The 15,832-nt window shown below is 43.5% G+C and overlaps 1 protein-coding gene across 1 annotated transcript in view; it reads left to right on the forward strand.

The window, feature by feature from the left end:
* The window catches only part of KIF13A (kinesin family member 13A), a 2,301,375-nt gene that overhangs the window by 1,288,842 nt on the left and 996,701 nt on the right, over positions 1–15,832 (forward strand). Inside the window, exon 17 of the mRNA XM_044065730.1 lies at positions 2,134–2,233. Within this exon, the coding sequence (XP_043921665.1) occupies positions 2,134–2,233 (100 nt within the window). The remainder of the gene's footprint in view (positions 1–2,133; positions 2,234–15,832) is intronic.

The raw sequence follows: 15,832 nt of genomic DNA on the forward strand, positions 1-15,832 counted from the left end.
CTGAGTGAAATTAATATGAATACCAATGGTAATGTTGACCAAACATCGAGGCTTTCAGGAGCGGCCACAGGATAACCAAATAAATACAAGTACTCTCGAAGGTTAAAATATTCTCTAAAGGACCAGCCACGATGAAAAGTTTACATAAGTTTAATAATGAAAGAACATGAAAATACTAAAAGTCTATTTACAGTTAACACAACAGTTTCAGTCACAGGAAATATTAAAAATAGCACAGATAGATTCACACACATATAGAAAAACAGTACTTGGCTAATCTCACTATATTTTCCTGACTGACCTAAAGAATTATTATTCTCTGGTTACTTCCTAAAGTAAGGGAAGATGATGTAGGTGAGAGATCCTTCTTTGTCAGGTTTCAAATAACAGACTGCCCTGAGGCTTCTGTGCTATCTAGTATTAAGACATTTCAGTGCTGGATTACAGAATGACATTGCATACATCTGGCTTCTGGTTCCCGCACTGCCCCCTTTACTGGAAACTGAGCCAGAATCTTGCACATGTGTGTTACCATACACACACACACAACTTTGCTAAGATGGGGAGTATAGCATCTTTCAAAAACTTCCACCCTTCCAGGGGAGCAATTAATTCACCCCTGAGGACAATATAGTAGGATTCCTAGTCGTGGTTTTCACAGACATTTTGTCTTTGGCTGAAATAAGAAGTGCAAGATACAATCGTTATGACCTGAATCAGGTAATTTAATTTCAAACTATTTTTCAAAGTTAGCTGGACTGAGGTTAACTTCTCTTCCACTATCCTCTGTTACAATATATTCATTTCGACAGTTAACAATACAGTCTGACTGACATACAGGTGTATTTCTTTTATATCCATCAGGACCCACTGTTGGTACGTTTTTACCACAAGCAGCTTTACAAATACATTTTTTCAACACAAGAATCTGTACAAATCAGTTTGATATACAAATGACATAGAATTCTTTACAAAAATTTGTCTAGCTATGCTGGCATATGTTACACATCTTGTAGGAAAAACCACCTTTAATAACAAAGCAAAGCTGTATATAAGCTTCTAGTATGCAGACTTGATTGTATTAGTATTGAAGAAGGGTTCTGCCCGAAAGCTTTGCTTTGTTATTAAAGGTGGTTTTTCCTACAAGTTTGTGTTACTTGCTCCACGTTTTGCAGCTGGTTTTTTGGTCTATATGTTACACATCCACTGCTCTACTTCTCCTGGCATAGCTGTCGGTACCTCACATTGTCACAGTGGGATTCACGCATGTTTTTCCCACTTGTAGTGCCACACTTCGTTATGGGATGTAAACCTAGTGAAACTGCTGATCTACATTTTTCTGCCTTTAGTAGAAAGTGGTGCTTTGCCTGTTTGCATATCCCCCTTTCAGTGTAAACTACTTAACTTGCATCATTGAAGTAAAAACAGCAGATCAGTCCTTTACCTGAAAGAACACACAGCATTTACTTCTCTGCTGGTTACCCGAACAAGATGATGAGGATGTAGACAAAATGGTGCAGACAAAAGCAGACATGTAGAGTCTGTAAGCTGCTGTTCTGTTTCACTCCTCCCCTTTCTTGGATTGCAAACCCTTTAAAAACTGTTTTAAGTGTTTTTTCTTGAATTATTCCCCAATTTTCATTTGTCCGGGGGGTGGGGGTGTATCTTGTGCTATCTATCATTTTAAACTTGAAAGGAAATCATTATGCTGTAATCTGTACCAAGCTGCTTTTTATGCTTCTACTCTACTGCCATTTGTGATTTCGAAACACTGACATAGTGCAGCCTCCAGTTCTGTCACTGGAAAGGAAAAGATGTCCCTTTTGAAGCACTTTAAATTGCTCCTGTCCTCACAAACCAACCAGTGATACCAATTCTGTGTACAACACTCCTTATGACAGGCTAGTGAAATGCTGCCTTTAGTTTGTTATTTATGAAAAAGGGTAAGCTGATTTAGCATGTGGCATGCAGACTGTTTATTTATTTGGGGAATAATACCGTGCAAGTTGGTGGCAAACCTGTTTAATGGCCTGTGCTTTTATGTAACTGTGCTTTGGCTGTTTTTTTAAGAATCTGAAGTCTTGGTGAATTGTTTATGGATACATTTACCTGATTTTTTTTTTATTTCATCAGGAGGAAGACTTGAATACCATCAGGGAGAGGTGGTCTGAAGCATTGATAAAGCGCAGAGAGTACTTAGATGAGCATATCAAAAAGATAATTAATAAACAAGGTCAGCATTTCTTCTTGGTGGTAATCTAGGCTACACTTGTAGGCAACCAACTTTGTCCTAGAAGATATGTCTGTAGTGATAAAAGACAAAGTACAACACCTTACCGTACAAGACTAACATCTACAATATTAAAAAGAAACTTAATTGAAACCTTATTAATATTATCAGAACATTTATAAAATGGTGCTATAGTCATGTAATTGCATTGTGATGGGAAAATAACGTATACAGTTGTGTTTTGTTCAAATTATTTTAAATCTGATGCCAGAGCTCCCTGCATTGCATCACTGCTAGGATTTTTTTTTTGTTCTGAGATGTTAGTATCTGCAAAATTCACACAGGCTTGAGCTCCCATAGTCTAGGGTAGGCTTGTGGCCTGCTGGTGTCTTGTGTAAGATTAGTAGACTGTGTTCATGTCCTGCATTCCCCAGTTCTTTTTGGTCAGTGACACAGTTTGGATCTTAATCCTAATGCTTGTGATAGAGGAGTGGTCTCATGTTTGATGCTAAAGAAGAGTACATGTTCTAAGTGTTCTTGTGTTCATCAGATCACAGCACTGCCTTTATTGCACGAGACTAATGCATAGTTTGAAAGAAATGCCAGTGTTTTAACTCTGCCACCCACCTGCAGCATGAGAAGCTTGATGCTTGTTAATGGCCAAGAAGATTGCAACATTAGCGGGGGTAGCTAACATATAGGTATCAACAAATGGGTCCTGTCAGTGATTTCTGATTAAGACCTTGAGTGATGGAGGACAGTGTGAAGTGTTTGGAAATCGGACACTGGATAAAGCCTCATCCTGCTGCAGCCTCCTTCCCCCTCACGTACTGTTTTTGTGCTCCCCTTAGCTTGCCAAGATTTAAACTTACGCCCATTTTAGCTGATGGTGCAGAGGATGGCTGTAATGGCACCTCTTGGCCTTTCATATTTAGAGGCAAATCCTAGCACCACAGCTGCCATGCTTGAATATCTTTGAGCATCTTCATAAATGGCTTGCTTATGCTGAATCAGCCCTAGGGTTGCACAGCAGGGGCTCTGTGATCTGCTCCTCCAATACCTCTCAACTGTCCAGACTTTTTGCATCACATTTTTGGTCGGTTATTAGTAAAATTTGTAATTTTCTGGAAAATCCTTGAGGACAAAGTTTTCTTTCAGAAAATGCATGCTAACACAAAACTTGTCATTTTGTGAACTTTCTAAGTTTATAAAAGCAATATTTAAAATCTGCCCTTGATTTTAGGCCTTTGTACCCTCCTCACAATTATTTTGGCTTTTATCCAGGTTTCTTGTGTTTGAAGGTTGAGAGTTATGCCTCCCCCCCATGCCAGGTGGGCTTGCCAGGCAGGAAGGAGGAGGCTACTGTGGTTCCTAAACATTTTGTGCTCGGTACCCCAGGTGGCATCCTGTGTGCATGCATTGTTTGTGGTTTGGGAGTTGTGTTGCAGTTATAGGAGAGAATCCTAAAGGAAAACAATCTAATTCCAGCTCCTTGCCCTCTGCAAACCTCTGAAGCTGCACCCCTTATGTTGTATACCTATTGTGTTTACTTATTGCCATTTACATTGGATGAGTGCCAGCCATCGTTATGAAGAGCTGGTAATAAAAGGGACTATTTCTTTTTCACTCGCCCTTCATTATCTGAAGTGAAGTTAGTCTGAAGGCGCTGAGGTCCCTGCTGTGTAAAGATAGACATCGACGATGGCACTTTTCACCCCTGCAGCTTACCACTATATGTCCCCCTCCTTTCAGCAAATGTTCTGGTTCATTATTAAGTCTTCCAATGTCTCTCCTGTCCTCTTCCTGTTGCTGTTTTGTATTCTTCTCCTTTAAAGAACCTTCATGATGCACTTGCTCGAAGCTCTCCTCAGAGTGGAGAATGTCGACATTTGTACTGTAATGGAGACCTGGTTTAAAGAGGCAGAAAGCACCTCTGCATTCCCAGGCTATAACTCATTCCATACCTTTCTGCCCCAAAATGTGGCTGGAAGCTCCAAAGGCGGTGGTGTCTCCATATTCTTAAAGGATACGAACACCTCTAGACTGGTAGCCCAGCATAATGCATCTAAGATGCTTCAGGTACAATTAACACTGGGTAAGACAACAATACAAGTCATAGCTTGCTACAGAACCCCAAACATGTCCCTAGACTCTCACTCCAAGTTCCTAAGCACCCTGGAATCTATCAAGGCCCAACCCAGTTCTCACATACTGGGTGACTTAAACTACCCTTTCATCAACTGGGAAAACTATTCAAGTACCAATGTACAGACCCAACACTTTCTGGAATTTATCAGGTCCAAAGCCCTGGACCAGCTCATTCTGACCCCCACTAGAGGAAGCAACATCCTCGATCTGGTTATCTCCAACATGGGAGACTGTTGCTCCACACCTATAGTCAATTCCTCCCTGGTTAAATCCCGACCACAAACTGATCACCATGGAAATCTCCAACTCACCTACAACCCCCGCTAAGGTGACCACCCTGAAAAACTTCTCTAAAGCCAATTTTGGGCTCCTAAAAACAGTGGCGGCAAACTTCTCGGCACCCATGCCAATGGCAATTAGCTGCACATCTGCCGAATCATACGCCAGTGCATTGTACAAGCACGTAAACAAATGCATGGACCTTGCCATACCATATAGAACTAAGACGCTCCCCTCCAAAAAAAGGAAGCAAGTCTGGTGGTCCCCAGCCATCAATAAACTCTACAACAGAAGGAAGAAACTGCTGCAGGAAAAAAATGAAGTCACAAGACTGGAAAACCTCCCTTATCAAATCCTCTAAAGCCAAGCTTTGAAGGCAGAATTGCGGCTGACACCAAAAACAACCACAAAGCCTTCTATAGCTATATCAAAAACCTCCAAGGCAATACTCAGATTTGCTCTGAGTTATTCCACAATGGCACCTCCTATACTGAGCCAACAGATTCCATGCCAACTTTACCCCTCCCCCCAAGGGCCCTATCACAATACCAGAAGAAAGCCCGGTACCCACCAGTTCTGTGGCACAGGTAAAAGCTGCATTGTCCAAAGCCAAGAATGCAACGTCCATGGGACCTGATAAATATCCCTGGTTGCGTCCTACATTAGCTACAAAACGAACTGGCACCACATCTGTGTGCCCTGTTCAATCACAGCCTTACTTCAGGCAATGTTCCTAATGAATGGCGCACTGCTACAGTCATCCTGCTCCATAAAGGGGGAGCAACTACCAACCGTGGGAACTATCGCCCCGTTAGCCTGACGAGTCTGGTATGCAAAGCTATGGAGCACATCATCATGAACCTGCTTAACAAAGATATAGGCAATCTCCAAACTCTTGACTCCACACAGTTTGGCTTTGTCAAGGGGAGATCCTGCCTGCTGAACCTGGTTAACTTCTTCCAGGCAGTCACCAAGGCTGTGGATGAGGGTAAGGCAGTGCATACAGCCTACCTCGACCTGGCCAAGGCCTTTGATACCATTCCCCACTCAGGTATCATTGATAAACTTAACTAGGCATCAATCCTTACATAAGTAGGTGGGTTGCAAATTGGCTCACAGACAGGACCCACAGAGTGAAAGTTGCAGATTCCAAGTCAGACTGTCGACCAGTCATGAGTAGAGTCCCACAGGGCTCGGTTCTGAGCCGTCACCTGTTTGGCATCTACTTCTCAGAAGTCCAGGCCAACACAGAAGGACACTGGCTGATCAAGTTCACTGATGACTGCAAGCTAGGAGTCATTATCAACTCCCCAAGTGATGCAGACATCCTATAAAAGAACCTCTGTGAGACAAGTGACTGGTGTCAAAACCGTGGCCTGAAGCTTAATGCCAAAAAATAGATTATCATCCCCTTTGGAAAAAACTCATTTCCCACAAATTACCACATTAATGGGAGCCCCTGAACACTGAAGGAGCCATAAGAGATCTGGGCACCCAGGTCGACAGCCACCTTATCTTCGACCACCACATTGACACTGTGGTGAGGAAGTCCTTCTATGTGACACATCTTATAACCAAAGGTTTTGCATCCAGAAAGAAAGAGGTCATCACCCCTTTCTATTCATCCCTCATTAGACCAGTCATCAAATATAATGCCTCGTTTGGCATGTACCTGACCGGACAGCTACAACAGCTGGAGAGGCCACAAAAGTACCTCACAAAAAGGATCCTAGGCCTACACGGACAGACTCAGTTGTTCTCAGTCTGTCTTCTTAGAAGTGATCTCTCCTTGACTTATAAAGCCATGTCCGACCCAGCACTACTTGAAATGCTACATCTAAAGAAATCCCAATCGTCTGATACCACATGCTACAGAGATCATAAGCTCATTACCACAATTAACAGAACATGCTGGAGGGACAAGTTCATCTTCCAAAGACTGCCCATACTCTGGAATAAGCTTCCCATTCATGTCAAGCAGTGCGCTTTGCAGGCCCTCTATAACAGAAATCTTGACAAGTGGAAGAGTAACAGAAAGTTCACCCCTGGGATCACTCCAGTTGACGTACTGGATAGGGGCACTGTGAACTAACATCAGGTGGCACAGTGCATGGGCAATTTGTTTGGGCTAGGCTTGTAAAGGCTCCAGGCCATTAGTCTACTACACAGCAATGAACCTATGAACATCATTCATTCTCTGGATAGGAAGAATGAAGAGACCTTTATTGATGTCTCTCTCCTTGGAACTTATTCTAAAGAGTGGCATTTTTGCAAGGTGGAAATACTTACATCCAAGTAGGCTTCTTCTAAATCCTAGATAGAGTGACGTGCTGGCCAGAAATTCAAATGCTTGAGTGATTTTTGATGTGCAGCACTGATCACAGAGACCACAACATCTCTGTAGTTTGCCACCTGAGAAGTATAAGATTTTGAGCAGGGTGTTCACTAGGGTTTCCTCCTCTGTCACTCTTGGTTTTTAGTTACCTGTTTCACCTTTATAGTCCTTCCTTATGAAACAGCTGTAGAGAAGCTGGCAGTTGTCCCTGATTGTGGAGTCATGGAATTTGGTTTAAGACCCTTATGATGGCTTCCTCGCTTAGTTTCTGTGTAACCTTTTTGACTTTGTAATGAGGTTGTGCCCAGGGCAGAATGTACTGATACAAGCTTGTTTGACTTGTGCTTTTCTCTTGTAAGGATAAACTGAGGCAGCATAGTCTGGATCAGGCAGGCTTCTTAAGATCTTATTGAAGACCACCAGAGGAGGAAGCAGATAGTGACCAACTATAAAACTGGTTTTGAGATGCCCAGTACCTCCTGTTGTAGACTAACTCATTTCTGGGAGATGCCTTCTCACAGGATGAGAAGGAATTCAAACTGGCTTGCCTCAGCTGGGGAATTTATGGCACTCCTTAACCCTGAGGGCTGCATGTGGATGGCTGATTCTGTGTTTGCTTCAACTCTGGGCAATATCACTAAGGATTACTGACTTTTGGCTAGGATGTCAGGCTACCATATCCTTGAGCTCTTACATCCCTCCTCTTTTTCACAAGCTCCCTCAAGAAACCAGGCTTCTTCTGTGTTGCTCATGGAACAGGCCAGAACTGTAGTTCTCCAAGAGGCTAAAGGGCTTGTTGCACCTTGGAAAAGATGGAGATGTTCATCGTGTTACCCTGCTGCACTTGGGTTATCCTGCCGTCAGGCGGTCCCGCAGTTGGCCTGAATTCCAAAGTCTTGGTCCAGCGTCTGTTGCTGTCGCTTCTTCCCTGACGTCAGTGCGCCAGGGGTATACAAGAGGCATCCAACGCCATTTTCTCCAGTCTTTCTTGCCGCGCGGTGCCCAAAGCAGAAGCAGTTCGCAAGTGCCGGTCGACCGACACCTGAGATTTTCGATTCGAATTTCAGTCCGAAGTCTTCAATAAAGCTAAGTATCCCATTGGGGAACCTTTACTTGCCTCAGTCCTATGTCAGAAAAACTTAATTGCATTTCTTGTGGGAAGCAAATACCTCATAAGGACTTCCATTCCTATTGTATTCCTTGCCTAGGCCCAGACCACGAAGTCACAGGTTGTCTGTTTTGTGCTAGGTTTAATAAACGAACTATCAAACACCATTTTGATTTCGCACGACATTACTTTGGTAGGAAATTTAATTATATCATGCCGTCGAAGCAGCTAACGACCGGCATACATAAAAAACGCAAGGATAAGGACAGGCAGCCTAGGAACAAGCCAGACTCCGAGGCCTCTGCTGGGCCTGTCGCCGGTTCTCCGGTTTTCAGTGAGGTGCCTACGCAGCCCCTGACGACCACAGAACTGGAACCCCAGACAGCTGTGGATTCTCAAGCGGAGTCTACTAGGCTGACGCAGCCATCTTCTGACACCGGAGCAGAAGTAGACCCCGGTGCAGTGGAAACACCTTTGGTTGCAGAAGGTGTCTTCAGACAGACTACACTCACCATTAAATCTTATGCTAAGCTTAAAACTCCTTTAAAACATAAGAAGACTGTGCATCAGTCTACAGTTCAAGGCTCCATGCCTAAGAAACAGATGCTTAAGATGGCTGAAGATTTGATTACCCTAATCAGGGGCTCCCATCCCCCTCCTGATAAAAGACCAAGACAAGAGGAGGATTATGCTTCCTCTGACCAGGTTTCAATTTCCTCAGATTCTTCTGAGGAACAGAATTACACTTTTTCACCTTATGAAGACTCTGATGCTGAAGACTGTATTCCCTCAGCATCTTCCCCTGAAGACTACTCCTTTGGGGAAACTTTACATACCATGAGGGAACATTTCCACTGGGAAGGCCAGGACTACTCTGATTCTAAGAAAAGGCTCCGAGAGTTCCTTTTACTACCCCAGCACAGACCTCTTGCTATCCTTCCAGTTTTAGATATTGTGGATGATGTTTACTTGGAGTCTAGTTTAAACCCAGACTCTCTACCTCCTGCTCCAGCCAAACCAGAGAGATACTACAGAGTACCTGACTCTCACAAATTCCTTTATAAAAGCCCTGTGGCTGACCCAGAAACAATTTCCCAGGGTCCTAAGGGAGCTAAAGCTTCTATGGCTAAAAATCCTGTGCCCTCTGAAAGGGATTCCAGAGCCCTAGATAGATGGGGAAAGAAAATATACACTTCAGCAACTCTGGCTATGAGAGCATTAAATTGTCCGTTTCACATGCTGAAATATCAGCAATTCCTAATGTCTCAATTAAAACAAAAAATGAGCACACATACTGAACAGTCTGAATTCAAGGAAATGCAGGATATGTTGCATGCAGCCGAACAGGTGGGCAAACATACTTTACAATGCGGATTTGATTCGTTGGAAGCTTCATGTAGAGCAGCTGTTACTGTGTCTCTGTCATACGTAGACATGCTTGGTTAAAAGAACAAACCCTTCCTGATCATGTTAAAGCAAAATTATTGGATGCACCTTTACAGCAGGATGTATTATTTGGTGTCAAAGCTGAAGAGGTTTTAAAGAAAATGGAGGATAAGGCAAGGTCTATGCAGACGGTCAAGGATTTCTTGCAGGTACAACCCCCTTGTTTCAGCAGAAATTGGCCAACACAAAACTGGTCCTTTCCAGCTTCTGACAGATCCCAGAGGGGCAAATACAGACGCCCAAGGGGCAGAGGTCAGTCGCAAGGCCCTTACAAACCTCGCCAATGGGGTACTGCTACCCAGAAAGGAGGAGAAGACAGGCCCCAAGTTAGCAGAAGACAAACACAATGACTCAGTCCTCAAACTACCAAGCAAATCTCTCGTGACAGCTCCCTTGGGAGGAAAATTAGCATTTTTGCAGACAACAGGCACATCATCACAAAAGACAAATGAGTCCTAAACATTGTCTCTCAAGGATACAGATTCCACTTTCATACCTTACCAAGGATAAAAAGAATGCCAAACCTGCCACCAAATCAATGGGCAGAGACACAAAAGCAAATTACAGCTCTCATGGACATGAGAGCCATTCAACAGGTACCTACACAGGAGCAAGGACAAGGATTTTACTCAAGACTCTTTCTAGTCCCAAGAAAGGACAAAGCATGGAGACCCATTCTGGATCTTTCAATTCTGAACACCTGTCTGCAAGTACCAAAATTCAAGATGCTAACACTACAGCAGCTTCTTCCCATGCTGGGCAAGAATGCTTGACTAGTAACGTTGGACCTCAAGGAGGCATACCTGCATGTCCCTATCAGTCAAAATTGCAGAAGATACCTTCACTTCATTGCAGGTTCAACGCATTATCAATTCTCTGCACTGCCCTTTGGCTTATCTACTGCGCCCAGGGTCTTTGCAAAATGTCTGGCACCAGTAATTGCATACTGCAGACAAAGAAGAATTAAAATATACCCATACCTGGACGACTGCCTTATTCAGGCAGAAAGCAAGGACATTCTTTTAAAGCATCTGGCATTTGTCAAACACCTTCTAAGTTGACTAGGGTACACTGTAAACGAAAAGAAATCAAAACTAGTGCCCTCACAAAACATAATATTCCTGGGTGCCAGCTTGAATACAACGGCCCAGATGGCTTATCTCACGCCAGACAAGCAACAACAGCTGACTCAATATTTCAAAATAATGACAACAAAGACCCAACTCCCTGCAAGAAAAATTCTGCAGGCTTTGGGATTCATGGCATCTTGCATACTACTAATACCATTTGCAAAACTGCATATGAGGAAATTACAGTTACAGACTGAAAAGCATATGGACTCAGCACAGCCACAGCTTGGAAAGAATGATACCACTCATTCCCTGCCTTCAACAGGAGTTTCTGTGGTGGGCACAGGCATGTCACCTCAACAAGGGTCAGCCTTTCACCTTACCCACAGCCAGGCAAACTATGACAACAGATGCATCGGACTATGCCTGAGGAGCACACATGGCAGGACAGTGCATTCAGGGCAAATGGACTACAGATCAGAGGCATCTGCATATCAATCAAAAAGAAATGCTAGCAGTACAGAATGCCCTAACAGCTTTCAAGGACCTCTTACACCCAGGATAACTAATAATAAAGATGGACAATACCACAGTAATGTGGTACATAAACAAGCAAGGGGGCACACATTCCTACCCTCTATGCTGGCAAGCAATGACCTTGTGGAACACTGCACTGTCTTACCAGGTTCAATTACAAGCACAATTCCTGCCAGGAAAGAAAAACACATTGGCAGACGACCTAAGCAGAAACATCATGGATCCACACGAGCGGAGACTAGATCCACAAGTATTTGCAATGATAGCTCAAAAATGGGGACGCCCAGACATAGATCTGTTTGCAAGCCCCCAAAACTACCAACTTCAAAAATTTTGCACAAGGACATTCCATCCCCAAGCTTGGAAAGTGGACGCCCTCTCATTCAACTGGAAAACATTAACAGTGTATGCCTTTCCTCCACTGCCTCTTCTAGCAAAGGTACTGCTGAAAGTCAGATTAGAGAGGCCACAAATGATACTCATTGCACCAATCTAGACATGCCAGCATTGGTATCCAATTCTAAGGAACATGGCCCACGGCCCACCATGGATTTTACCACAAATTTCTCACCTGCTCACCCAACGAGACAATCAGATTCTACACAGCCAGCTCAAGACTTTAAACCTGGCTGCATGGCAAATTACCTAAGCAACCAGCCAACACCTCTATCCATAGCTGTTATGGATGTCATTCTGGAGGCCAGAAGGCCCATAACCAGGAAAACCTATTCAGACAAATGGAAAAGATTTTGTGCCTGGAACCAGGTTAAAGGCCAAAATCCCCTTGATCCAAACATTCCTCAGATTCTACAATATTTAACTGAGATGTTGCACAAAGGACTTTCCTTTTCATCTATTAAGATCCACGCCTCAGCAATTTCAGCTCATTACAACACGGATCCTCCTCTATTCTCACATCCACTCCTAAGACAGTACCTCAGAGGGGCTAAGAACATAAGACCGCCAAGGAGAGCACCAACACCTACTTGGGATCTCAACTTTGTTCTGGAAAAGCTTACACTGCCGCCCTTTGAACCAGCTTTTTCAGCTGATTTAAAATTTCTTTCATGGAAAACTGCCCTGCTACTAGCAATAACCTCAGTTAGAAGAGTCTCAGAGCTACAGGCATAATGGCAGTGGAGCCTTTCCTAATTTTTCATCAAGACAGAGTCTCTCTACGAGCTTAACCCTTCCTTTATGCCAAATGTGGTATCCAGTGTGGCCCTAAACCAAACCATTCATTTGCCCACCTTTTTCCCAAATCCCCAGAACAAAGGAGAAAGACTCCTGCACTCTTTGGACATTCACAGGCAATTACGTTACTACTTGGATAAAACTAAGGCTTTCAGAAAAACTGACCAGCTCTTTGTAGCCTATGCTACAGGATCACAAGGAAAAGCTATCTCAAAACTGACAATTTCTAAATGGATAGGGCATTGCATACGTTTCTGCTACACGCATCATGGGAAACCGGTACCTGCTAGGCCCCACTCCACCAGGGCTACAGCTACATCAGCAGCCTTTCTCAGGGGAGTGCCAACCAAGGATATTCTGGAAGCTGCAACTTGGAGTTCAGTGCACACCTTCACCAAACAATATCACTTACCTCTATATTCTAAGACTAGAGCTGGTTTTGCCACTGCAGTTTTGCAGGGCCTACTAGCTTCTTCTAACCCTGTTTAACTCCACCTCCCATCCTTAGCTTTGGGATTCAACCCAAGTGTGATGACTGCAGCATGGTAACACGATGAACATAGTAAAGTTTTGTACGTACCATAAATGTAGATGTTCGAGTGTTCACCCTGCTGCAGTCCAGGTTACCCTCCCTCCATCCCCTCTGAACTAGCTGAACTTATACATACCACTCTATCCTATACAACCTCTGTGGTGTATTTGCTTGTGCCTAAAGGTATTGTTTTATTTTTATCTAGCTATATATATTTTGCCTACCTGTTGGGGGCACCTGACATCTGGGGCAAGAAAAACTGAAGAAAATGGCGTTGGATGCCTCTTATATACCCCTTGTGCTCTGACGTCAGGGAAGAAGCGACAGCAGCCGACGCCGGACCAAGACTTTGGAACTCTGGCTGACTGCGGGACCGCCTGACGGCAGGATAACCCAAGTGTGATGACTGCAGCAGGGTGAACACTCGAACATCTACATTTATGGTAGGTACAAAACTGTACTTTTCTTTTCTCTCCTGCTGTGTGTTCTACACAAAATAAAAAGCTTCTTTGCTGCACTTCCTTGACTTCAGCAAACACATCTAGTGTTAGCCACCCCCTTCTTATGTCAGGCAGACGGTTCTGGAATCTTTGCTGTGTGGTTCCAAAAAGAGGTCAAGTTATCCAGTATGATTTCATTCAGGTAATAAATGTGGATTTCCCTTAAGTGCCATAATTTGTTCCCAAGACACAAATATGCAGTGATACCACGTGTGCCTGAACCTGCATCATGAAGTTTTGTGTGCAGTTACCAATGTCTGTAAACCTTCGTCAATATTCCCATAGTCTCCGTGAGCATGGCATGCTGTCATTCATTTAGCCTTTTCTCTCTTCATCAGGCTTTACCTTTCTTCTGCTGTCTAGACTTTGAAATGCTAGCCAAACTTGCATCATTGATATTACAGACAGAACTTTACCTCTTTAGCATCAAGCTGTTGGCTGCCATAAGAATAGCTAAAGCAATTAGAATTGAATGCTTCCTGAAGAGCCAGTTTCGGGGTCTGTTTTTTTTTTTTTCTGTGAAAAAGTGAGATTTATTTGTTTTTTTAATAGGAAGCAACTAGATTATAGTCTGATAATAAAGAAGTGGTTAACACTGATTGATTGTATAGCAAGTGATACTGTTGCTTTAAACAATAGAAAATATTTAAACCCAGGTCATATTTTATTTGGATGCAGTGCTTCTGAAGTCATCTGTTATTTTTAAGGTAGATACTGGCTTTATTTTACATGTTCAAGAATATGCATTTCTGTTTTGTTAAAGGACCACTACAGGAAAAAAAAAAAAAAATCTGTTGTTAATCTTCACATAATCTTTGACTGTGAGCTCTGTTCAGAGCCTCGGAATCGACTCTGCCATTATTACAGCTCACGCCTTCCAAAAACTCTCGAGCTAAGCTCTACCCACAGTGCTCCTCACCAAATTACTTCAGATCTTGTTTGCTGCTTCGTAGTGCCAGACGTGTTCTATCCAGTCTCTCGAGCATTAGCATTTCTTCTAAATGTAAGTCAGTTTTTTTTCTTCCTTATCCTATCTCTAAATTTTATCTTTTTATCTTTTATTTCTGTCTATACTACACCGCTCCTCTAGATATCTTTTAGTGTGTTCATGAGAATGTTTTTCTCTATCCTTTACCATTAGGTAGTCTCAAGTACCATTGTTGGTACTTTCTCCCCTTTTATCTTCGGGTAACCTCTTATACCATCGTTGGTAGTTCCTTTCTCCTCGCTTTCCTTCCTTTCTTTTCTGATGCATTTAACAAAAAAAAAAAAATCTTGCCTTACCCTTAAGTCCATGTGTGTGTGTGTGTGTGTGTGTGTGTGTGTGTGTGTGTGTGTGTATCTGTGTATAAGGTGGCCTTAGTTTTTTACATCATGGCTGAGAAACCCTCTAAAGGTATCTCTGGTATCAAGAGGTGCCAGAAGTGCAACAGAAAGATGCCTAACTCAGATGGACACGCAGTGTGTTTATTGTCTTGGTGCGGTCTGTCTACAGGAAGACTGTGTTAACATGGGCTCAGTTCTAGAACCCTTATCGCAAAAACAAGTTGATATTGAAAGGCCTTCTTAAATCTGAATTTGAAGAGGGTGCTTTATGTTCTAAAGACAGAAGCCAGTTCCTCTTCTTCGTCATCTTCTTCTAAACCTAAAAAGTGGAATCACTCAGTTCTGACAACTCGCTCAGAACCGTGTTCTAAAATGGCCAAATCTCCCATGGTGCCGACTGCCTCCTCAACACCGGTGGACCAAGATTCTCATCCCTTGGTGCCGTCAACACCAACCTCTTCAATACCAGTATCGGTGAAGGCTATTCTCCCTTTGGTACCAACCGATTACCCTGTACTGAAGGACCCTCAGGTAATAGTTTTAGCTTGTACAACCTACTCCCCCTTGATTGATCCATTTGTGGACCGTCCTCCCAGTCCTTTTTTTGGAGAGCTCTCCACCAAGGTCTCTATCGGCCTCCTCTATTCAGTTCACAAAAAGTCTATCAGATTCAGATATTATGAGATTGATGGACCAGCTCCTCATGTCGAGGGGATTACCTCCATCCATGATTCCTAGCCTTGTTGGTTCAGGAACCTTGCCTCCTCCTACCCCTATGCATATTTCTCCTTCAACTCCAGCTGAGATTTCTGAGCCCCTGGTGCCGACCTTTCTGGCTTCGACTGTTTCAATGCCAGTCAGAGCTCATTCTCTGACACCAATAGTTACCCTGAGTTCTGCTGGTTCCTCTGAACTGGAGGCGGCCTGGGGTTGGGACTTTGTTGTCTATTCCGGGAGCAGGATTTGACTTTGTTACTTTCAGAGCCTTCCATGCCTCTCTGTGCATCAGTATATGTAAGCTCGGCCTGGCTTGTATGTCGGGGCGGCCTTCTCGGTGTGGGATGGGACCATGGTTCCGAAGGAGTCTGATTTGATTCTGGGCTCCCGTCCCTCTACAGGGGGACCTG

This window comes from Protopterus annectens, chromosome 3.part0 (genome assembly GCF_019279795.1).
Source record: "Protopterus annectens isolate FY-2018-M chromosome 3.part0, PAN1.0, whole genome shotgun sequence".
NCBI classification, from domain to species: Eukaryota; Metazoa; Chordata; order Ceratodontiformes; family Protopteridae; genus Protopterus; species Protopterus annectens.